General features: G+C 52.6%; 9 protein-coding genes across 10 annotated transcripts; 4 read left to right on the forward strand and 5 right to left on the reverse strand.

The window, feature by feature from the left end:
• Positions 1 to 861: 861 nt before the first annotated feature.
• Positions 862 to 3,215, reverse strand: PV05_09988 (uncharacterized protein). Its single transcript, XM_013456378.1, has 3 exons — positions 2,341 to 3,215; positions 2,151 to 2,293; positions 862 to 2,101 (listed from the first exon to the last, which is right to left on the reverse strand). The coding sequence occupies exons 1-3, from the start codon at positions 3,080 to 3,082 to the stop codon at positions 1,667 to 1,669; spliced, it is 1,320 nt and encodes a 439-aa protein (XP_013311832.1). The 5' UTR covers positions 3,083 to 3,215; the 3' UTR covers positions 862 to 1,666.
• Positions 3,216 to 3,437: 222 nt separating this feature from the next.
• Positions 3,438 to 6,502, forward strand: PV05_09989. 2 transcript variants are annotated; one of them, XM_013456380.1, is made up of 3 exons: positions 3,438 to 3,678; positions 3,730 to 3,832; positions 3,886 to 6,502. In XM_013456380.1, exons 1-3 carry the CDS (start codon positions 3,509 to 3,511, stop codon positions 6,136 to 6,138), a joined length of 2,526 nt encoding a protein of 841 aa, XP_013311834.1. In that variant the 5' UTR covers positions 3,438 to 3,508; the 3' UTR covers positions 6,139 to 6,502. The 2 variants fall into 2 exon arrangements, with proteins under 2 accessions (XP_013311834.1, XP_013311833.1); XM_013456379.1 differs by having other exon boundaries at positions 3,438 to 3,832.
• PV05_09990 (uncharacterized protein) lies at positions 6,432 to 9,648 on the reverse strand. Its single transcript, XM_013456381.1, has 2 exons — positions 8,000 to 9,648; positions 6,432 to 7,939 (listed from the first exon to the last, which is right to left on the reverse strand). Exons 1-2 carry the CDS (start codon positions 9,600 to 9,602, stop codon positions 6,591 to 6,593), a joined length of 2,952 nt encoding a protein of 983 aa, XP_013311835.1. The 5' UTR covers positions 9,603 to 9,648; the 3' UTR covers positions 6,432 to 6,590.
• Positions 9,649 to 10,039: 391 nt separating this feature from the next.
• Positions 10,040 to 12,678, reverse strand: PV05_09991 (uncharacterized protein). Its single transcript, XM_013456382.1, has 2 exons — positions 12,495 to 12,678; positions 10,040 to 12,446 (listed from the first exon to the last, which is right to left on the reverse strand). The coding sequence occupies exons 1-2, from the start codon at positions 12,618 to 12,620 to the stop codon at positions 10,158 to 10,160; spliced, it is 2,415 nt and encodes an 804-aa protein (XP_013311836.1). The 5' UTR covers positions 12,621 to 12,678; the 3' UTR covers positions 10,040 to 10,157.
• A 168-nt stretch (positions 12,679 to 12,846) lies between these two features.
• PV05_09992 (cytochrome c1, heme protein, mitochondrial) lies at positions 12,847 to 14,262 on the forward strand. The gene is made up of 4 exons (XM_013456383.1): positions 12,847 to 13,041; positions 13,117 to 13,271; positions 13,324 to 13,386; positions 13,445 to 14,262. The coding sequence occupies exons 1-4, from the start codon at positions 12,964 to 12,966 to the stop codon at positions 14,115 to 14,117; spliced, it is 969 nt and encodes a 322-aa protein (XP_013311837.1). The 5' UTR covers positions 12,847 to 12,963; the 3' UTR covers positions 14,118 to 14,262.
• Positions 14,240 to 16,090, reverse strand: PV05_09993 (uncharacterized protein). The gene is made up of 2 exons (XM_013456384.1): positions 15,827 to 16,090; positions 14,240 to 15,772 (listed from the first exon to the last, which is right to left on the reverse strand). The coding sequence occupies exons 1-2, from the start codon at positions 16,049 to 16,051 to the stop codon at positions 14,417 to 14,419; spliced, it is 1,581 nt and encodes a 526-aa protein (XP_013311838.1). The 5' UTR covers positions 16,052 to 16,090; the 3' UTR covers positions 14,240 to 14,416.
• Positions 16,091 to 16,267: 177 nt separating this feature from the next.
• PV05_09994 (uncharacterized protein) lies at positions 16,268 to 17,197 on the forward strand (the record flags this gene model as incomplete). The annotated part of the gene is made up of 2 exons (XM_013456385.1): positions 16,268 to 16,789; positions 16,835 to 17,197. The coding sequence occupies exons 1-2, from the start codon at positions 16,301 to 16,303 to the stop codon at positions 17,195 to 17,197; spliced, it is 852 nt and encodes a 283-aa protein (XP_013311839.1). The 5' UTR covers positions 16,268 to 16,300.
• A 761-nt stretch (positions 17,198 to 17,958) lies between these two features.
• On the forward strand, positions 17,959 to 19,359 carry PV05_09995 (uncharacterized protein; the record flags this gene model as incomplete). The annotated part of the gene is made up of 1 exon (XM_013456386.1): positions 17,959 to 19,359. One exon carries the CDS (start codon positions 17,959 to 17,961, stop codon positions 19,357 to 19,359), a length of 1,401 nt encoding a protein of 466 aa, XP_013311840.1.
• On the reverse strand, positions 18,379 to 20,842 carry PV05_09996 (uncharacterized protein). The gene is made up of 2 exons (XM_013456387.1): positions 20,507 to 20,842; positions 18,379 to 20,448 (listed from the first exon to the last, which is right to left on the reverse strand). Exons 1-2 carry the CDS (start codon positions 20,727 to 20,729, stop codon positions 19,577 to 19,579), a joined length of 1,095 nt encoding a protein of 364 aa, XP_013311841.1. The 5' UTR covers positions 20,730 to 20,842; the 3' UTR covers positions 18,379 to 19,576.
• Positions 20,843 to 20,904: the final 62 nt, after the last annotated feature.

A 20,904-nucleotide genomic window follows, 5' to 3' on the forward strand; every position in this document is an offset into this window, starting at 1 on the left:
ATCTCCATCATCCAGACTGGCGATCTCCATCATCCAGACTGGCGATCTCCATCATCCAGACTGGCGATCTCCATCATCCAGACTGGCGATCTCCATCATCCAGACTGGCGAGAAAGTTCCGTCTCGCGGTCCGCAGCGAAAGGCCGTGGCGCTAGGCGAGCACTCCAATCACAAAGCCTACCTGCCTAAGGAGGTAAGTAAGGTAGCTACTACGATCTCATAGGTAAATCGTGTAATATGGCGCTAGGGTGTCATTCGACGACAAACAGCAGCGAGGACACTTTGTGTGGTAGAAGGGCTTCCTGTTCAATGCAGTGCGTGCTACCGTAGAGTTTCCTTCAGTAGCCTGGAGCACTCGGAGAATCGTAGGGTCGCTCAGCGCGATCACGTGATAACCAAAATCAAATTTATATGCAGTAGTAGCCAAATACTGGTGCCGAAAGGCATTTGGTCAATTTGAAACGATACAGAGAAGGTTTGTTCATCACACCATAAGTGCCAAACATCAAACTAACAATGCTGCAGATTAGCATGGCCCCTGCACTAAGGATGACACGCTTTTCAAAGAGTGCTAAAAGTTTTTTTGCCATTTTCTTCTGGTAGTGTTCCTGTGTTCGAGTCCGGGGTGAGTGGCTTTTTTTTAGGTATCAAATCTCTCCGTACGTGCGCTTTGAGGTCGCCAAGCGTTTTCGGTGGCAAAGATAAATGCCTCCGAGTTCTGAACGCCTAACGACTGGTAGCTCCATGACCTCAGGATGAGACAGGCCTTCAAGTTGTGAGGCTGTCCTTTATCCCTTTCTTCCCAGTACTAAGAGATCATTTCGACCATGAGTAAGGTACTTGAATATGCAGAACTAAGTACTAGTATTTATTCGTCTTTCCAGCCGCTTTCTGGCAATAGTAGGACAAATCTACTCGCTACTGTAGCTTTATATCAAACTCCAGTAGTACTGACAAGCGGCGCCTTCCCACCACCCACTCCTACAGTGACCTATGCAGTCGGTCGTTGTCTGCAATCCCGGGATCCTTTGCGTCCCTAGAGCCTCTACATCTTCATCCAAGGCTTGCTGACGACTTCTTCTTGTTGTTCGAATCTGCGCCCTCCATCGAGATATACTCCCCGAACTCGCCGCTCGCCGCGCGATTACCTGTTAGTGCGGCAATATTTCGCACTGACATTGGACTTGCCTGTCACGATCTGCAGCACTGATGTCGCTGAAATCCCCTTAGTCGGCCTACCCTGCATAAAGGCCAGCCGCTCTACCACGGCGCGTGCAGCTAGATCGTTGCGCAAGTGCCGTAGGATGAAAACCGTTCCGGAAGTCCTTCAACGAGAACATGTTGGCAGATATGCTCTCCTTCGACTGCAGACTAGTGGCAAGAGTTCGCTGGCCACTGCTCGTTCTCGGTGTCATTCGTCCAAGATATCTTAGTGGATTTCCGCACCCCTATTCAGCATTCCCAAGATATAGCGATCGCGCACTTTCCTCTCAGAAGGTGCTAGGCTTGATGCAATAAGCACAAGCATCATCTAAACCTGTAATCCTGGAGCTTCTTATTACTCCTCTCCAAAGCCATCATCACTGGGGATTGGCAGCAGATATTCTGTCTCAAGCAGATTGACCATAAGAGGGTCAAATAACGTTGGCAGCGTCCCCTGCCAGCCTCATATCTTTGCCGGTAACAGGGCTTCGGTGCTGCGCTGGCCAGAGTGTTGCATAGGTCTCTTGTTGAGGCTGTTGATTTCGTTCTGCATTCCTATGCCCACGACTGCTTTCTCGAGCCATTCCCTGACACACGCCACGAACTTGTCAATCTGCTCAATAGTGTTTCCTGAATGAAGACAAACTCTAACTCTCTCAGTGCCCTCGGGCACCGTCGGCGCAACGACCGGACGCACAATAAATCCAGCAGCCTGGCAGTGTGCGGCCAACAAGCGAGGATGGGAGCTCAGAATGGCGAAGATAGGCGACTCTGGGCAAGTACCCGGTAGTGTGATGAGATTTTCGAGACTCTCTTTCGTTGCTTGAGGTTTGGCGGCCACCAACGTCTGAAGTTGAGTGTGAAGATGGTCGATTAGGTGATACAGATTTGCGGCAAGCTGAAAATGTTAGTCCCGTGACAAAGTCCGGCGAGAAGTGGCGCCCTACTAGATTTGCCTTCCCCGATTGTAGCCAGCTATATGCTGTTTTGATTGCAATTAGGCTAGGGTAGGACATAAATGTCGTGTAGATTAGGGGTCGGGCGTAGTTGATCAGATAGAGGCGTATGACAGGGGGGCAGAGAATAATGGCTGATAGAAGATCAGAAAAGTCGCACATTTATCGGACATTCACTTACCCCCATTGCATGCTAGGGCTTTGCCAAACGTGTGCAGACGGATGGAGACACGATTCTCGAGGCCGAGCTCGCAGACTCTTCCTGAGCCGTTGGGACCGTAAAGCCCCGTGGCATGCGCCTCATCCACTATGAGGTGAGCATTCCTGTGTGGAAAGGTCGATTCCATAAGCTCGACAATCTCTGTCAAGGGCGCCAGATCGCCATCCATACTGTAGACCGTCTCGACGGCAATGAAAATGGTCCCGCTGAAATCCCCAGAGGCAAACTTCTGCAAGACACGGGCCAGATCAACGACATCATTATGCTTGAAGGGTACTCTCTGCCGTGCTCTGCTCTGCCTCATGCCATCGTGTACGCTGGCATGGATTAATTCATCGTAGATGATGACATCTCCTTCCCGAGGAAGAAACGCGAAAATGCTAACATTCGCATCAAAACCGGAGTTGGCCAGAAGTCCAGCCTCAGCGCCATGAAACTCCGCGAGCTCCCGTTCCAGATTCTCAGCATGTTGCGAGTTACCATCGAGGAGTCTGGACCCAGTTGAGCCCAGAGGTATCCGGCTTCTGCTCAAAGCTTGGAGATAGTCGTCGTTGAACTCCTGGTTGGTGGACAAGGACAGGAAGTCGTTGGACGAAAAGTCTACTGATCCAGACGGACTTGACTTTAAAGTGCGGAGTTTTGATTGGGATCGACGTGTCTCCAGAAGGGCGGACAGTCGTTGTTCCAGAGGAGATGGTGACATCCTGAAAGAATCGCCGGACAAATGCTGAGGGTTCAGTCAACAAAGCGATATTGCGAATGATCTATGTGTCCGAGGACCCCAAGGCGCAGGATAGAGGTTACGTGAAGGCAACAATAGCTCTTCAAGAACCAAAACTCGTCAAAATACGAGTGAACATTTGTTGGGGTCAGCGAGCAACTCTTTGATATTGAGGAGGCCCGACAATTGTCCAGAACAGAAGGTTAAGCGATAGAGCCTCGGTTGGCCGCCAATCGGAGGTTCGGGTTATTCCGGAGACCGGGGGGTTTAGAGGCTTGGCAGGGACAAAATCTCTTAGAAGTTTAGCTGCTTCTCTGCGGCTTCCGTGGACTGGCATCTGGCATCTCCTCCTTGTTCGACTCTCTCACTTCCAGTGGTGCCTGCGTGGGTAGGACAGCGGTGGTCGGGATGCTTTGGCGAGACCTGAAGGCGTGGCAGGTCTATGGCGCCAACACAGACGTTGGCAAGACCATTGTCTCGACGATTCTATGTCGAGCTTTGCAACGCCGAGCATCGCCTAATGGCTTGCTGTACCTGAAGCCCGTCTCCACCGGACCTCAGGCCGAGGCTGATGATAGGTAAGCACAACTTACTCACCGAGGTACCCTTCTTCTTAACTGCAAACATAGGCATATCAGGCAATATGTGCCGGACATCGTCTCGAAATGCATTTCTCAATTTTCTAAGCCGCTCAGTCCTCACTTGGCGGCCCAGCTTGATGGGAGCAGCTCAGTAAGGCTCATTCCCCTGGTACCGGATCTTAGCATCCACTAACCAAGGCCCAGATACCGACGTCCGACCATCAGATAGTCAGGCAAGTCAAGGAGCTCCTTTCTCAGCACAGCCAAGCCGGAGGACGATATGCCATCCTCGAAACAGCGGGAGGAGTCTTGTCTCCCGGACCTTCTGGCTCCGTTCAGGCCGATCTGTACAGACCACTACGTCTGCCCACTCTCCTTATCGGAGACAGCAAACTTGGAGGTATAGGCACTACTATCTCAGCCTTCGAATCACTCCATGTACGAGGATACGATCTCGACTCGTTGATCCTGTTTGACGACTCTCAATGGCGCAATTATGGCTACCTCGAGAAACACTTCTCAAAGCATGACATACCGACCGTCGCTCTTCCAATGCCTCCCACGAGACGACAAGACCCCAAGGATGACGAGGCCGTCTTGTCAGACTACTATCAAGAATGCTCCGAGTCTAAAGCCGTTACCAGTCTGATAGACCTTCTCCAACAAAGACACTTCTCCCGTGTCTCAAAACTTACATCAATGCCTTCGCAAGCCGAGGGAGTGATATGGCACCCTTTCCGCCAACACAGCATTCCCCATAACATCATCGCCATCGACTCAGCCTACGGCGACCACTTCCAAGCGTACAACCAAGAATCCGATCCCTCCCTGGCCTCGTCCACCACAACCTCGAGTTCAGGTCTAGCACCACTCGCAGCACAACCACCCGCCAAGTCTCTGCTCACACCTCTCTTCGACGCCTCAGCATCATGGTGGACTCAAGGTCTCGGTCACGGCAACCCCGACATCGCACTCACCGCCGCCCACGCCGCCGGTCGGTACGGACACGTCATGTTCGCCCACGCCGTGCACGAACCAGCCCTCGACATATCCTACAACCTGCTCTCGACCCTGCAAAACCCACGCCTGAACCGCGTCTTCTTCACCGACAACGGCAGCACGGGCATGGAAGTCGCCGTGAAAATGGCCCTGCGCGCCTCGTGCCAGCGCTACGGCTGGGCCAAGGACGACGGAGGATCCCCAGTCGCCATCCTCGGCCTGAAAGGCAGCTACCACGGCGACACGATCGGCGTCATGAATTGTTCCGAACCGAACATCTTCAACGAGAAAGTCGACTGGCATCAACCATGGGGCCACTGGTTCGATCCGCCGTCCCTGCTCATGCGACATGGGAAATGGGAACTCAGCATTCCCGAGGACATGCAATCTAGCAGCATTCACGCCAACGACAGAACAGTCCAGGTCTTCGACTCACTCGACTCAATCTTCAACTTCGACGCTCGCCAAGCCGACACAGCCCGGTACGAAGAACACATCAAATCGACCCTGACAACCCTCGTCAAGGACCAAGGCAAACGTTTGGGTGCGTTGATCATGGAACCTCTCCTCATGGGCGCGGGCGGGATGATTTTCGTGGACCCGCTGTTCCAACGCACGCTTATCACCACGATCCGCTCGAACCCCGATCTCATAGGAACTCCCGTTGATGGACCAGAACCCAACTGTTCAGATTCGAACTGGACCGGCCTCCCTCTCATCGCAGACGAAGTCTTCACCGGCCTCTACCGGCTCGGCCGCGCCAGCTCATCATCCTTCCTTTCCACGCCGGCCGAGAACTTTTCCACACAATCTCCATCTGCCGCTCAATCACCACGCCTTCACACCCCGATCGCGCCAGACATATCCGTGCACGCCAAACTTTTAACCGCGGGCCTGTTGCCGCTCGCGCTCACCGCAGCCAGCGAATCCATCTTCCAAACGTTTCTGTCCGCCTCGAAATCAGACGCCCTCCTCCACGGACACTCGTACACCGCCCATCCCATCGGCTGCATGGTCGGCAACAAGGCGCTGGATGAGTATCGGCGGATGGACACCGAGGGGTCGTGGGATGAGTTCAAGAAACCCTGGACCTCATCGACATCCCAGTCCACCACTCCGGCCCTCTCGTCTGCATCCCCTCCTACGCAGGCGACGCCGGTGTTTTCATTCTTCCCGCCCTCCCTTCTCGACACGCTCTCTCACCATCCCAAACTGAGAGGTTGTTTCGCGTTGGGCACCGTCCTCGTGCTCAAAGTCGCGTCCGAGGGATCGGGCTATAACTCGTCCGCCACAGCGTCACTGCAGGCTCTTCTGCTCACGCTGCTGGATTCCGAAGGGTGTGGGATCCATTCCCGCGTCTTGGGAGATGTTATATACTTCATGACAAGTTTGACAACGACTCCCGAACAGGTTGAAAGATTGAGCAAGACGTTGCTGCAAGCGTTAGATCAGCAGTGATACTACCAAAGCTCACCAAAACTTATACTACGAACCGAGGAAGCTTGCATTATATGGTAATGTCAGCTGGTCGATTAAGATGCTATCGCAGACTGTGGACTGAGAGATCGCCATTTGATGCAAGGGGGAGGCGCACACCGGCGTGGGGCATCTCTACCTTTGCCCGGAAGCGCTCACTGGTCCAGATTCTATGGCGGCTCGACTTACGATATAAGAGGCCTCCATGTCAGCATATGTATCGAGAAAGCAACGTAGTGTGATCGTTCAAACAGTCTGACTTCAATCGCTTAGTCCAGCCTCCGACTCCTATCTCAAACAATGGGTGTACTTGTAGCAAAACGCAGTCTCAAAGGCTATCAATGAGTATCGCACCATGCTCCCACTTGTATGCCGATTCGACACAGATAAAAATATCGCGTCGCGTCCGTACCTGAACCATACAGATAGCCCGATCATGCCGCCTTTGGGCGAGCGGCATGGTCAACGTGACCATCTAGGGCTGCCCAAGACACATGCCCTGGTTGTGGCTCCGCGCCTGTAATCGTCGTCGCCCTGCCCTTGTCGTGCTCATATGAGTCGTCGTCCGTCCCCGAACTCCCACCGTCCACATCATAGACAAGACCATCTTCACCAATGTACCTGACTCTCTTGCGGTGATTGCTTGGCCAGTAAATACTGCGCAGTTCCGCTCGCCCACTTCTGTAAAAGACCCACACAAAACAACCTCCGCCTTCAGTCTGCACAGAAAGGTCGTCCACAAAGTCATTCTCAATACAAGCAATCACAACGCCGTCAACATACAGAGGACTTTCTGGTGAGATTTGAGGACTTGAAGCCGCGGCAGTACCGGTGAGAGTCTCAGTAGACCGATCCGGGTGGCTGCTCATGAGAGCATCCATCAGTAAATCGCTTTGTCCAACGACTCCGGCGTTCTCATCCCATACATCTGTCGAGCTGTGTACATTCTGCATGCGTCTGAAGATGTCTGAAGGGACATTGTAGAGTACGATTTGCCCGTCATTATAGGCAGCAACAACACGCAACCCCCAGTCTAGAGCTTTGCCAGCCGTGTACCGCAGCGACGAGCAGTATCTGCCGTTCGGATGGGCCGGAGGAGTAAAGACAATCTTCCTGATAAGCTTAGTTGGACCTCCAAGAGGGGCATCGCTGCCCAGGCATAACATTCCGTTCGCCGGGTCCGTGAAGAGCATGTGAGAGCCGTCGCTGACTGGAACTGCTCGGAAATGATCACAGTCCACAGCGCGCAGAATGCCTTGAACTTCATCACCTTGTACTTGAGCTTCCAAACCCGGCCGTGCTGATTGCGGAATGGCAGCAGTTGGGATTGGTAGGTTGCCGAAGAAGAGACGTGTCAAGCTCTGCCGACGTCCGTGGGCGGCTGAAGTTGGCCAGTATTCCCATCTGGCAGGCGTGCTGTCGCTTCGGAATAACTCAGTAGCAACAGGACCGGCCGCACTGGATATTAGCCGGAGTTTCTTTCTCGAATCAAGACCTGGCCGTTGTGGCAGGAAATAGAGGTAATCACTTGGTGCCGCAAGAGGAAACCACCGGTTGAGGTCACCTCCAGTCAAAGCATCTACCCAATGCAGCTCAATGCCCATTCGGCATCCAAATGCAACGCACTTCCGATTTGGACAAATAGCCACGCTCCTTGGGAGATCGTCCGGGCTACCAAGATCCGTATACACAGCTGTTGCGCGTGTCTCGATAGGTATACCAAGTTTTACAGGCCCACTCTCATCATCTTCAATGGGGTCGCTGTCTGCTGAGGGATCCTGTCCTGAATACTCGTGCTACAAGGATGGTGGACTTGGGACGAAACCGGGAGAAGATGTCCCACCGAGCATCGAAGGTGGTGATGAGTCGTCGTGATTTGCTTCCGCGGCGAGGAGTTCCTGAGAGCTAATTGGCAGATTCGCAACGAGAGGCCTTGCATAAGAGTGAATGGCCGAGTCTTGGATAGTTGTTTGCATCCCCAGATTCATTGGTTCGCCAGAGTTGGTGCGATATCGTGTCTGCAATGGAGTTCCTTGTAAGTCCCAGAGCATGCCGAGACGACCTGAAAGCAATGCTGCAACCGAATACCTCTCGGAGCTGGTATCCATGCTGACTTTCAATACCTCAATGCCTGCAGAAAGGCGGACGACTGGCACGATGGAATTTTCTGGATTAGACAAGCTGTACAACGTAATGTCTCCACCACAGACTACGAGAACGAATCTGCCACAAGCTGAAACCATGGACCTGGAGCTCCTGGAGGGTGCGTCTTGCGCAGTGATCTTCGAAAAATCGACCTCTTCCACGATCGATAATCTGGTGAACGATCCGTAGCCGCCAGAAAGCGAAAGCCCGGCCCAGTCCGGTGAAAGCCTGCTTTCTGTGGCCAGTCTTTTCGAACATATCCACTCCTTGTTGATGTCGTAGTCATCATCGAATGGCCCGGACACGCTGCCGATACTCCGTCTGTCGGCCAAAGAGTCCTTTTGCCGCTGGATGTCCGCGTCCACTGCACTTCGAATACCACTGGATCTGGCTATTGGTTCTTGGACTTTCCAATCCAGGCTGGCCAGATACCAAGCTCGGGATGTGTGGCGAGCAGCATCAAAGTCACACAGTGAGAGGTATGAGTAGACTTGTTGTAGGATCTCTCTTGGAAGGCGAAAGACGGCTGGAAAACAAGGCAGTGGAATGCTGACGTTCCATTGCCGGCATACGAGACGTAGAGCTTTGTAATCCTCGAAAGACAAAAGCTCCAGCACTGCATTGACGATAGGTTCAGGAAGAAAAGTGTCGCTGTGAGCCAATGGGACCTTGACCCGAGAAACTGGAAATAACGCCCTGTCTGTTGAAAGTGATAAGACCCTCGAAGCAAGTTCGTTGTCATCATGGTCATGGATAAAGGCGTAACGAGGTAAGCGAGCCAATGTGTCTCGATGTCCGGCAAATGCATTCGGACGGAGGTAAGTGGTTGTATCTGATGAGCTGGAAGTCCTTCTCGATACTGAAGTCATCTCGTCTGTGAAAGGGTTTGAGAAAGGGTTCCCTCCTCGATAGGAAGTGGAGTTTTGCTTTGACCTCAGATCCTCATCGGACAGGAACCGTACTCGCGAAAGTCGGGCAGGTTGTGTGTTCGGAGCCACAAAGCTGGAGGAACGCCTCAAGATTGAGGAGGACCCTTCATCCGTGCTATCAAATGCACCGTCCATCATGTTTATCTTGCCATTTCTAGGATGATTAGTCCTTGCCGATGCCTCCTGGACGTCGATTTGTGATCGTTTGGTGGAGAGGAAATGCCGAAAGCCCTCCTGTCTAAGACCGGTGGATAAAAAAGAGTGTCGAGCTGATACATCCTGATGCTGGCACCGGCATGATGTGTCGTCTGGAAAAGTGTAGGTTAGAGGGTGAACACGATGCATGTAAGACTGGCTAGCGATGTGAAACATGCTGGTGCCGTGGACTGGGGCGATGCCTCGAGACACAAGGATCTCGAAAGCCAGGTTGACGATTAGCAGACTGTTTACTAATATATAGAAGCGAGGGGTGAATAAAGGTGTGCGATATTGATTGTGAATAGGAATGAAGGTGAGAAAAGGAATGTTCCGGAAGATTCAGAGTTAACAATATTGTAACAGTTGACGGTCTCTGGTCGCAACTGCGTTCAACAATCATCATCAATAAAGCCTCGAAAATGGCAAGGACTTCTCAGATCGCTTAGTGGGAACCGCGCGCGTTGACCACGGCGCAGGTCAAGAATCAAGCAAAAGTCGTTGTGTTCCATGCGGATAAAGCATTGAGCATAGTTGGCATGATTGTGGTCCGGAACTCCGACAAGGGGCGCACCACAGGGAATCTCTTCATGGGTACACTATGGTAACTGCTTCCGGGAATGCAGATGAAGAGCGACGAAATTGTACAGGGTATCTCGATTGCGAAACAAAATTCAGTAGCTCCACCAGCTATGCTCGAACTGCTCTTTAACAATAGTCATGGTAGAAACATCACGCTTGATCCGGTGGACGGACCCCATGGCCCGGCTTCCTGATCCATAACGTCTCCAGGGGCTGCACTAGGTTGGGATTGATATAACGAAGGCCGGTCTGAGGGTCAGTGTCGACAGTGCGGCCGTAGTCAGTATCTCTGTCCCACGGAGACTCCGAGGGCGTAGGAAGCTCTGGAAAGCTTTGCCGGTCAATACTGCGTAGTGCAATGAATTTCATGAGCGGCACGTATGTCCGCTGAAAGTACGCGGTGTACCAAATTGTGATGAAAAGCACTGGTGCCAGAAACAAGGAAGCAGTCAGGGCGCCTCGAAGTGCCAAAGTCGCGGTCATTGCAAGCTGGAAGAGTATCAAGCCGGTGATGATACGATTGCAAATCATCGGCCACGCCTGACCCGTCGAATGTTGGCGATGTTCCATGGCATAGAGCAGCTGGTACTTGTGGATGAAACCGCCGATGCAGAAGTAAACCAGGCCGAACAAGGTGATCAACCAAGAGGAAGGTAGGACGCTGTACACAATGCAAATGATGAAGATGAGCATTGTCTGTGGCAGATAGAAGCCGTAGCTGAAAATCGGTGGCTTAGCCAACTCGGCGTAGTCGCGCGGTGTCTTCGCACCAATGAGGTAGAATGGATATAGAGCCACTGAGCCAACTTCGAGCAGCCGGAAAGGAAAAAGACCCAGCCCTTGAAGAATGATCAAGTTGACATAGAAGGGAGACAGCTGTTCCAGGGCCTTCGCAATAGCATACGCAATTCCTGCAGTGTTGCGCAGAATGTCTCGCAAGTCTTGCCAGAATTCGTAGAAGTTGGTGGCCGAACCCCAAATTGTGAACACAATGAAAAGATTGAAGAAGGTGAAGAAGAAGTTCTTGGAGATGATGGACAGCTCAACATCCCCTTGAGAAGTCATACCCTGTTGATTCGCCAACCAATCATACAGGTATGGTACCGCCAATGCTAACAAAGAGAAGAGCAATGTCGGAAGACCCGTCTGTACAAGGGAGCGGACGATCTCATGCTCCTCAAGTGCTGCTGCAAGACCGGGTAGCACTTTATCGATCACTTCGATACTGAGCAAACCGGCCAGCGGAGCAACAACGGCGGCCCAGAATATGGTGAGAATGCCGATGAGAATCATGATGGACCAGGACCGCATGATCCGGTGGTTTCGTGAGAGGTAGGTATTCTTCCAAACGACGTCTGCGGGTGGCGGAGCCGAGCTAGCCAGAAGCTGTCCAGGTTTAGGATCCAAAATTGCTTGGATAGCCATTTGACAAGCTGCAGTCGATTCCATTGTCACGAAAGCAAGGGGTGTGGGCTTGAATTCGGCCGTCCTCAAGGCGTGTACCCTTTCATCCAACATGCGCAGCTTCTCCTCATAATAGTCAATTGCGTCGATCTTCTTGCTGTACATATTGAATAGACCGTATCGTAGCTTGATTGTGGGGCGTGGCCTATCGGCTGGCATTGCATGGGCTTGCTCCATTTCTGATCTGGAAAGAAGAGCACCGTTTTCTTCCACATCACCGATTTGATCGCGCTGTCGTTGTCGAGCTCGTGAATGGCGCAAGGAGTGATGATGTCCGAGGTAGACTGTCCATGACTCTTCGAGTTTGCGCAAGCATGCCATTCTCTTGGACATGAGGTTATCTAGAGTCTGCCAATTTCGACACAACATGACACTGTCGACTTTTCCAATCCCCAGTCCCTCAATGAAGTCCTTGATGGCGTCTTCCGACCGCAGGTCCGCTGGAATTCCTGACAAGCGGAGCGTCCGGTCGGTGATAGTGGCTTGAGTACCCAAATATGCTTGTCTGACGCGTATAATGTTCTTCGTCTCTTGGGTCAAAAGGTACAAGGCAACGAACGTAAAGAAGTACACGAATACAGTGTACATCCACAGATAGCTATTGTCTTTCTCAATGACACCCTTCTTCGGGTTGTTCGGATCGAATGCGAAAGTGGAATTATGATCATGGTCTGGATCGGTTCCGTTGACAGGAGAATTGGGGAAAAGCGGTTGACCCGTGAATTTGTAGTTGACAGGCAGAATAATGGTCAGGGAAAAGAAGAGGGTGATCGAGAGATATTTGATAGCATATCGAAAGAAGGCCAAGAAGGCATAGGCATCAAGGCCAGCCGACACGAGGACCTCCTCTTGAGAGATCTTGTACAGGACAGGAATCCATCCGAACAGCGTCTTAGGCAGCTCTGGGAGACGTGAGGCTGCGTCAGACTGTTTCTTGCGGGCGTGATATAGGCTGGTCCATTTTGGTCGAAGCACCTAATTCCGTTAGCATCGTCGATGTCGCTGGAGGAAATGACGGCATACGCAGAATGAGAGGAATGCGCTCAGGCCAAAGACGACCGAGATGACGACCTGGACTTTGATGTTGCGCTGATTGGTACTTCTGAATTGGTCATTCCAAGATACATCTTTGGAAGCATTCAGCGACATCGCCGAGATCGACGACGATAGAAGAAGGTGGCAACATTCAGGGATTGAGGGACGAGTGATGGACTGCGATACTGTGAGAGCGACAACTTGCATCCAAGATCTTGACCAAACCTCGAGTCTGTTCCCATTTTGGGTTAGGGCATTTCTCACCTGTAGCCAATCAGAGGCCAACCATTAAAGCGTAGGGAAATCGAGCTTCAAAGCTTCTCAATTCCTCTCAAAGACACCACAATCGACACCACCCACACTCTTTTGCCGCCCGACAGTCAGGCCTCTCCCACTTCTTCCCTCAATTGCACGACGAGTCCATCATCTGTCGAGGGCGTGCGCCTGGGTTTGAGACATGATGCTGGCCACGTCGGCAATCCGCACAGCTCCATTGAGGGCCGCTGCACGAACCGTTGTCCGCAGAACAACCACTGTCAGTTGCCCTCAATATCCTCTGGAGTGCAAAACGTTCGCTTTCTACCGCCCAGGCACTAACTGAAGATTGTAGCGTGCCGCCTCCTCTAGTTCTTCCGAATCCGCCTCTTCTCCCTTCTACATCACAGCAGGTGCCTCTGCAGCAACAGTAGCTGCCCTTGGCTCAGTCGCTTGGTATTACCATCTTTTCGGACAAGATGTCTACGCCATGACGCCGGCGGAAGAAGGGTGAGCTTTGGAAAATTGATTCTGAAGCATTGGGTGGCTAACAACGAGCCAGTCTGCACCCGACGCAATACCCGTGGGAGCACGCGAAATGGAACAAAACCTTCGATCACGCGGCGTAAGCATCTGAAAAAATCATCAGCGAAGAGAAGGAGCATGTATTGACAATTTCACAGTTTGCGAAGAGGTTTCCAAGTTTATCGAGAAGTTTGCGCCGCCTGCCACTCGCTCAAGCGTATCCCATACCGGACTCTAGTTGGCACATTCATGACAGTCGATGAAGCTAAAGCGCTGGCCGAAGAGAATGAATATGATACTGAACCCAATGACGAGGGTGAGATCGAGAAGCGACCTGGGAAATTGTCAGATTACCTTCCATCACCATACAAGAATGACGAAGCCGCTCGTGCTGCCAACAACGGTGCTCTGCCCCCAGATCTATCGCTCATGGTCAAGGCTCGACACGGTGGCTGCAACTACATCTTCAGCTTGTTGACTGGTTATCCCGAGGAGCCACCCGCCGGCGCCACTGTCCAGTCCGGCCTGAACTTCAACCCCTACTTCCCTGGTACTGGTATTGCTATGGCCCGTGTCCTCTACGACGGCCTCGTTGAGTACGAAGATGGCACACCAGCCACCAGCTCACAAATGGCTAAGGACGTGGTCGAATTTTTGAACTGGACCGCTGAACCAGAAATGGACGACCGAAAGAAGATGGGTGTCAAGGTTATGATAATAGGCACGGCTCTGCTCGCTTTGAGTGGGTGGCTTAAACGCTACAAGTGGTCTACGATCAAGACGCGAAAGATTGTGTACAATCCGCCTGCGGCAGGCAGAATCAGGCGTTAAAAAGACCAGGGGAAACGGAGGACCGTGGTTTTTGTTTTGCAAGGTGATGATCTCCAGTGTGTGGACGGATGCGTCGCTGTTGTTTGTACCAACGAAGACATACAAATCCATTGCATTCGAAAGTAAATATGATTTTGGCTCAAAAGCAGTTTTGCTGACATTCATTCATCCAACCGTGTTTCGGGTATCAGAAAGACCATAGTCCCACGAAAGCAGCCACCAGAACGCCTCTATTGGCCGCCATGATCTCGTGAAGGCGAAATAAAAGCTGTTGTCTGCCCTTTCATACGCAGAGCTCATCAATGCTTCCACAGCTTCACCACTTTATCCTTCCCACCACTAGCCACACATTTCCCATCCTGACTCCAATCCAAAGCAAAGACTTCATCTTTGTGGCCAGGGAGGTCTTCCTTCAATTTCCCCGTCCGCACATCCCATACTTTGACCGTAGTGTCCTTTGAGGCACTCGCCAACAACCTGGAGTCGCTCGACCAAGCCACCATATACACGGCTCCAACATGCGCGCGCAACGTCGCTAGGAATTTCCCGTCCCTCGCATTCCACAGTTTCACACTGTTGTCAAACGACGCGGACGCAATATACAGCCCATCCGGTGAAAAGGATACATGCAGCACCTGCTTTTGATGACCCAGCAACCTCGCAATCGGCTTGACTGACGCATTCGAATCGCCCGAAATCGCAGACGGGTCCCACAGGAAAATAGTGTTGTCGTCCGATGCAGATATCAGCTTCTCAACTAACTGCCCTTCCTGCCGTGCAGCCTCTTCAAACCGTGCCTTGGCTTTCTTGATCTTTTCCTCGACCGTGTCGGGTACTTTGCCCGTATGATCATGAAAGGCCGTCCGGAGCACAAAATCGGTGGACAGCGCCAGATGATTCACCCAATGCGTATGCGTAGATAATGTATGCAAGCAATTCCACGTCTTGGAATTCCATATCTTGATTGTCTTGTCCTGCGAGGACGTGAAGACCCTATTGAATCCGCCCCATCGCACGCACGTCACGGACCCTTTATGTCCGGACAGTGTCTGCTCGACCCGGCGCAATGGAACGTCCCATATTCTGACCGTGCCGTCTTTTGAGGCAGATGCCAGTCGAGGCTTCCCTGGTGCTTGATTGTGATATGGTTCCCATGTCAGACTTGTAATCCATTTCGTATGGCCTTTCAATGGTCCACCGAGGGCCTCCCCTGTCTTGGGGTCCCAAAGGCGCGCTGTATTGTCCATGCTACCCGTCGCGAGGATCTTCCCATCGGGCGACCATGATACTGCCAGAACCCAACTGGTATGTCCCTTCAATGTGTGCATTGGTGTGCCGGTGTCGCAGTCCCATATCCGTGCGGTGTTGTCGCCGCTTCCAGTCGCCATTCTAGAAGACGTCTCTGGTGAGAACGCTGTTGCCAAAATCGCTTCGCCGTGTCCTGATATCGAGGCTGAACAGCGTGTGACTGCCCTTACGCGGAAGACAGCTTGCGGAATGAATTGGAGGACAATATTGTCCTCGGTGGTCTTGAAGCCAGGCCTTAAAACCGAATTGTACAAGTCATTTTGGACGTCCAATATGTTGGACTCATTGTCCGTGGGGGCGCGATCGTTGCGGAAGAAGAAGCGGTATGGTAGTCGTTCATCGGGTTCCTACGCAGAAGTCAGACACGGTCATGGAAGCGAGATAGAGGTTTTTGAGTGTACATTTCCTTGTATCGTGTTGAGCAATGTCTCTAGATTCTTGACAGTCGCATCTCTGACAGGGACCGCAACCACTGGGCCGGTTGTCTTGCCGGTGCTCTGGTCGACGAACTGCACCCTTACGCTGCCCAAGTCGTCCGGTATTCTGGCATCTTCAGCAGCTTTTTCTGCTTTCTCGAGAGCAGCAATCTTTTGCCGCTTACTTGGCGGGGGAACGACAGTCGCCATAGCAGTACAAATCTCTCACTCCTTTGTGCTGATTCCGTCGCCTCGAAGACGCAGTCTACCAAAAATTTTAATGGATGGCTCAGCCTCACCAGCCTCACCAGCCTCGTGCGGGGAGACGCTCGGCAGACCTTCCTGAGCCTGTTCACCTAGATTTAGTGTTTCTTGACGACAATGCATCTTCCTTTCCTTCTTCCAGGTCCTGCAAATCGTCGGGCACATGCTCGCAAGGTGGCCATAGCCTCTCGAGCAATGTCAACAACCTCTCACCTCAGCAGCAGGGCCAACAGCAGGCCGACAGGCAGATCAAACGGCAGGTCACGCTCCAAGACAGCAGCACCGACCTCTGCTGCCGACGATGAAACCATTTGTGCCATTGCTGAATCTCGTGGAATATCTCCTACTGTTGGCCTTTCATTTGTCAATTTTTCTACCTCGGAGGTAGTTGTTTGCCAGTTCCCCGATACCCCAACATATGCGCGAACCTGTCATAAAATCAAAGTCTTTTCTCCTTGCGAAATTCTTTACATGTCCAATGCTGCAGATTCGAAGCTTGTTTCGATTGTGTCTGAAAATCTTGAAGTCGATGACTATGGTATTTTGATGACAGACATTGACCGGAAGTATTGGTCGGAGAGCAGTGGACATGACTACGTTCAATATCTTGCTTTCCCAGATGATCTTGAATCTTTAAAGCTGGCACTCAGAGGGAACTACTTAGCAACATGCTGCTTTTCAGCAGTAGGTCGAGCTCGTGACCTTCCCCAAGGAAACTAACGATGGCAGGTTATGAAATATATTGAGCTGGGCCTGGGAAAGACATTTGCTGCACAGACATTGAGGATCCGATTTGAGCCCTCAGAAGGTTCTATGATGATCGACCTTTCTACAATTGCGTCTCTTGAATTGATCCAAAATCTGCAGAACGCGAAGTCTCGAGAGTGTCTCCTCGGTTTGTTGAATGAAACCTTGACACCAATGGGTGCTCGTTTTCTCCGAAACAATGTCCTCCAACCATCTACAGATGTGGACAAGATCCAAAAGAGACAGGATGCCCTCGAAGAATTGACAACAAAGGAGTACATGCTGTCTGCTATCCGAGCTGGTACAACCACCTTCCGAGAGGAAGAATTTTCTGACTGGCAGTAGCTCTGAAATCCTTCGTGGACAGTGATCGCGTTCTTGCAGCTGTCTGTAATCGCTCGTGTGAAAGCCGATCATAAAACTAACCTCTCTAGCTCGTTGTCATGTCAACAAAGCCTGACGTTCAATACATGGAACAATCAGTCAACCAAGTCCTCATGCTGAAGACTTTCGTGGAGTCTATCAAGCCCATCTGGCAGGCGCTTGCAGGCAGCAGCAGCGATGATCTGCAGATGATTCATCAGGTCAGTATGTCGAAGCCATGCAAAAGATTATTCTCACACTGCATCTGCAGCTGTGCAGACCAGAAGACTATGCAGAAATCGAAACGCTTATTCGGGAAACTCTCAACGAGGATGTACACTACTCCACCAAGCCGACAGATCTACGCAACCAACGAGTTTATGCCATACGAGTAAGCTACTATCCGTTGGATTCCACTTGCAAGCTAACATATGCGAGGCCGGCGTCAATGGCTTCCTCGACGTTGCCCGCCAAACATACAAGGAGATCAACGACGACGTCTTCCAGATGGTCGAGCAACTCAACAGTAAAACCCTGGCCCAAGTCCCCCACTCAGCTCACGCACAACTTAACAAGCCCTAGACAACCACGAACTTTCCATCGACCTGAAATTCGACACCACTCGCCAATACTACCTGCGTGTCTACGGGCCAGACCTCGAGAATAGTTCGCTGCCGCCCATCTTCATCAACACCTACCGGCGGTCCAAATTCATTGAATGCCAAACCCTCGAACTCGTCAAAATGAACCAAAAGATCCGCAACGCGCACGCCGACGTGATCACCCTCGGCGACCGCGCGGTGCAGGGACTCATCGACGCCGTCCGTTCCAAGATCCACCCACTCTTCAAAATCAGCGAGTCCATTGCCCTGCTCGACATGCTCGCCTCTCTCGCCCAACTAGCAATCCTCAATAACTACGTCAGACCAGAGATCACGGATACTCTGGCCATCAAAGCCGGGCGGCACCCGCTGCGCGAGAAACTCCAGGCCGAACGCTTCGTCCCCAACGATGTCTACGCCACGCAGCAGAACCGCTTCCAGATCATCACGGGCTGCAACATGAGCGGGAAGAGCACATATATCCGCAGCATTGCGCTGTCCACTATCATGGCGCTGATCGGCAGCTTCGTGCCGGCCAGCTACGCGTCGTTCCCGATCACGCGGCAGCTCTTCGCGCGCGTGTCGACGGACGACAGCATCGAAGCCAACGTGTCTACTTTCGCCAGCGAGATGCGGGCGATGGCGTTCATTCTGCACAACATCTCTGAGCACAGTCTCGTCATTATCGACGAGCTCGGGCGCGGGACGAGCACGACGGACGGATTGGCGATCGCCATTGCTATTGCCGAGGCGTTGATCGAGTCCAAGGCGCTGGTGTGGTTCGTTACGCATTTTCGAGATCTACCGCGAATCTTGGCCGAGCGTGCAGGTGTAGTCAATCTGCATCTTGCCGTGGATATCAGCGATGATTATTCCAAGATGAAGATGCGCTACAAGATCTCGGACGGGTACGAGGAGGAGAAGTTCTACGGCCTGGCGCTGGCGAAGGTCATCGGTCTACCTGGGCAGGTGGTCGAGGTCGCCGAGGGTGTGTCGAGGATGCTGCATGAGCGGAATGAGGCGCGGAGACGAGATCCACAGGCTACGGCACTGGCGAGACGGAGGAAGTTGCTGTTGAATCTGCGTGAGCAGCTTGTTCAAGCCAGGGAGAGTTGCGCGAGTGGTGAAACCGAACCAAGGAATCTCACCGCGTGGTTGAAGAGATTACAGGTCGAGTTTGCGGTGAGGATGAGGGCTATTGATGCTGAGACCGTGGGTGGGAGCACGACTGGACGGGACGCCTCGATGGGTGAAGCGTACGAGCAGAGGTGTGTACGAGGCGGGACTTCAGTGAATGACTTGCCGGGAGCAGATGTGCGTGCGTGCGACAGCTCCGTCATCGAAATTGAAGAGGAGGAATACCTGTTGAAGGAGCACGAGGCTGCGCACCCCTTTCCGACCGATGTCCAGGTCAAACAAGAGGAGGCATACCAGTTGATGCAGGAGGGTGACTCCGATTCTGAGGCAACGGTGGGCAGTCAGACAGAGACTGGAGACGATGAGGTAATTATGGACTTGACCAAGGAAGAAAGGAGTGCCTGACGGATATACTGAAGTCTCTGCAAGAGAGACAGAAGCCCGAAAATGTCGACCATTACCTGGCAGTTCGGTAGTGCATCTTGAACTAACACAAACCGAAGTCTCATCCTTTTCCCTTTTCGTAAGCCATTGGGAGGTTCCATTTCTGACCGGCCGCGGTTTCCAGTAGTTGACTTTTGGCTTCCTATTCTGTGTGCCGGAATTCTTGCCATGATGCCATCTAGATGGTCCATACAACGATCCTTCCATCGACACCACTCGTACTAAACTTCCTCACACCCGCGGCGGACCCTTCATACACACGGAGCGTATTGATGGTATTCTGATGCGTGGTATTGAGCTGCGTATCGTCCTTGACCTTCCCCTTCAGATCCATCTGTCTGAACATGTGCAAGGCGGACTCTTCCCTTGCGCCGCTGCCCATGCCCGGCCGGGTCTTGGCCTCGACACTGCCCACCATTTCCCAGCCGGCCTCACTCCCACGGAATCTGAACGCCTCGCAATCGTACCCGGCAGCAATGATCTCGCTCTCGCCGTTCCAGATCAAGCTTGTATACGGCAACGTCTGCATCGAGATACTCAGCATCGCCTTAGGCGGGCTGTCCGGACCACTCGGGTAGACGACAGTAATGCTGCTGTCGTGCGCCGCAAAGGCCAAGGCGTCACCGCTCGGGCTGAACGACACGGCGTGCACCCATCCCGCCGAATCATTGAGGTACTCGCCGCACACGGTGTTGAAGGGCAGCCGCTCGCCCCATACGCTGGGCTCGGGACGCTCGTCGATGCCCTTGATGAAGCCCGAGAACACGCGGGCGTGGGAGTCGGTCGACCCGGCGGCCAAGAGCACACTGTTTGGGTGCCACGCCAGAGTTGTCACGGTGCTGCGGATCGGCTTTTTCAGGTGTTTCGAGACCCACCAGTCGTTTTCCTCTTCAAAGTAGCAGACTGCAATGAGCCGTGCGCCGGAGCCGACGGCGAATTTCTTCTCCGAGGGCGACCAGCGGACGAACGTGGCGGCTCGGTTGATGCGGAGGAGGACCAGCGTGGGTTTCCAGCCTGACGGCGAGGGTTCCCAAACGTAGGCGTTTCGATCTGTAGGTGTCAGCGGGAATGCCCCGCGCAGAAGGTGTGCGACGCTGCACGGGCTTACCTTGAGAACAGGTCACGATCATGCCGCTGTTGGGCGCGATATCGACACCCGTGACGGTCTTGTCATGGCCTTTGAGCTCATCTTTCAACACGAATTTGTTGCCTGATTTGCCGTAGAGTTCGACAATGTTCTCCTTTGCTACAGCGACGGTCTGGCGGTCGGCGGAGAACGAGTGGTCGGCGATGGGAGCGTGGAAGAGGTGATGGACTTCGGGGCCGGACATGGCGATGGAAGTGCTTAGCGATAGGAGTATAGCTCTCTACTATCGCGCTGGAGGAGGCGGTATGGTTACAGAGGAGAGAGTTGGTAGAGGTTGTATTGTGTGTTTGTAGCTGCATTGAAAGTGGCATGGACAGAGATGACGAGGCATCGGCTAATTTCCGGTGCGCAGCCTAGTA

The sequence above is a fragment of the Exophiala xenobiotica genome (assembly GCF_000835505.1).
Source record: "Exophiala xenobiotica strain CBS 118157 unplaced genomic scaffold supercont1.6, whole genome shotgun sequence".
NCBI classification, from domain to species: domain Eukaryota; kingdom Fungi; phylum Ascomycota; class Eurotiomycetes; order Chaetothyriales; family Herpotrichiellaceae; genus Exophiala; species Exophiala xenobiotica.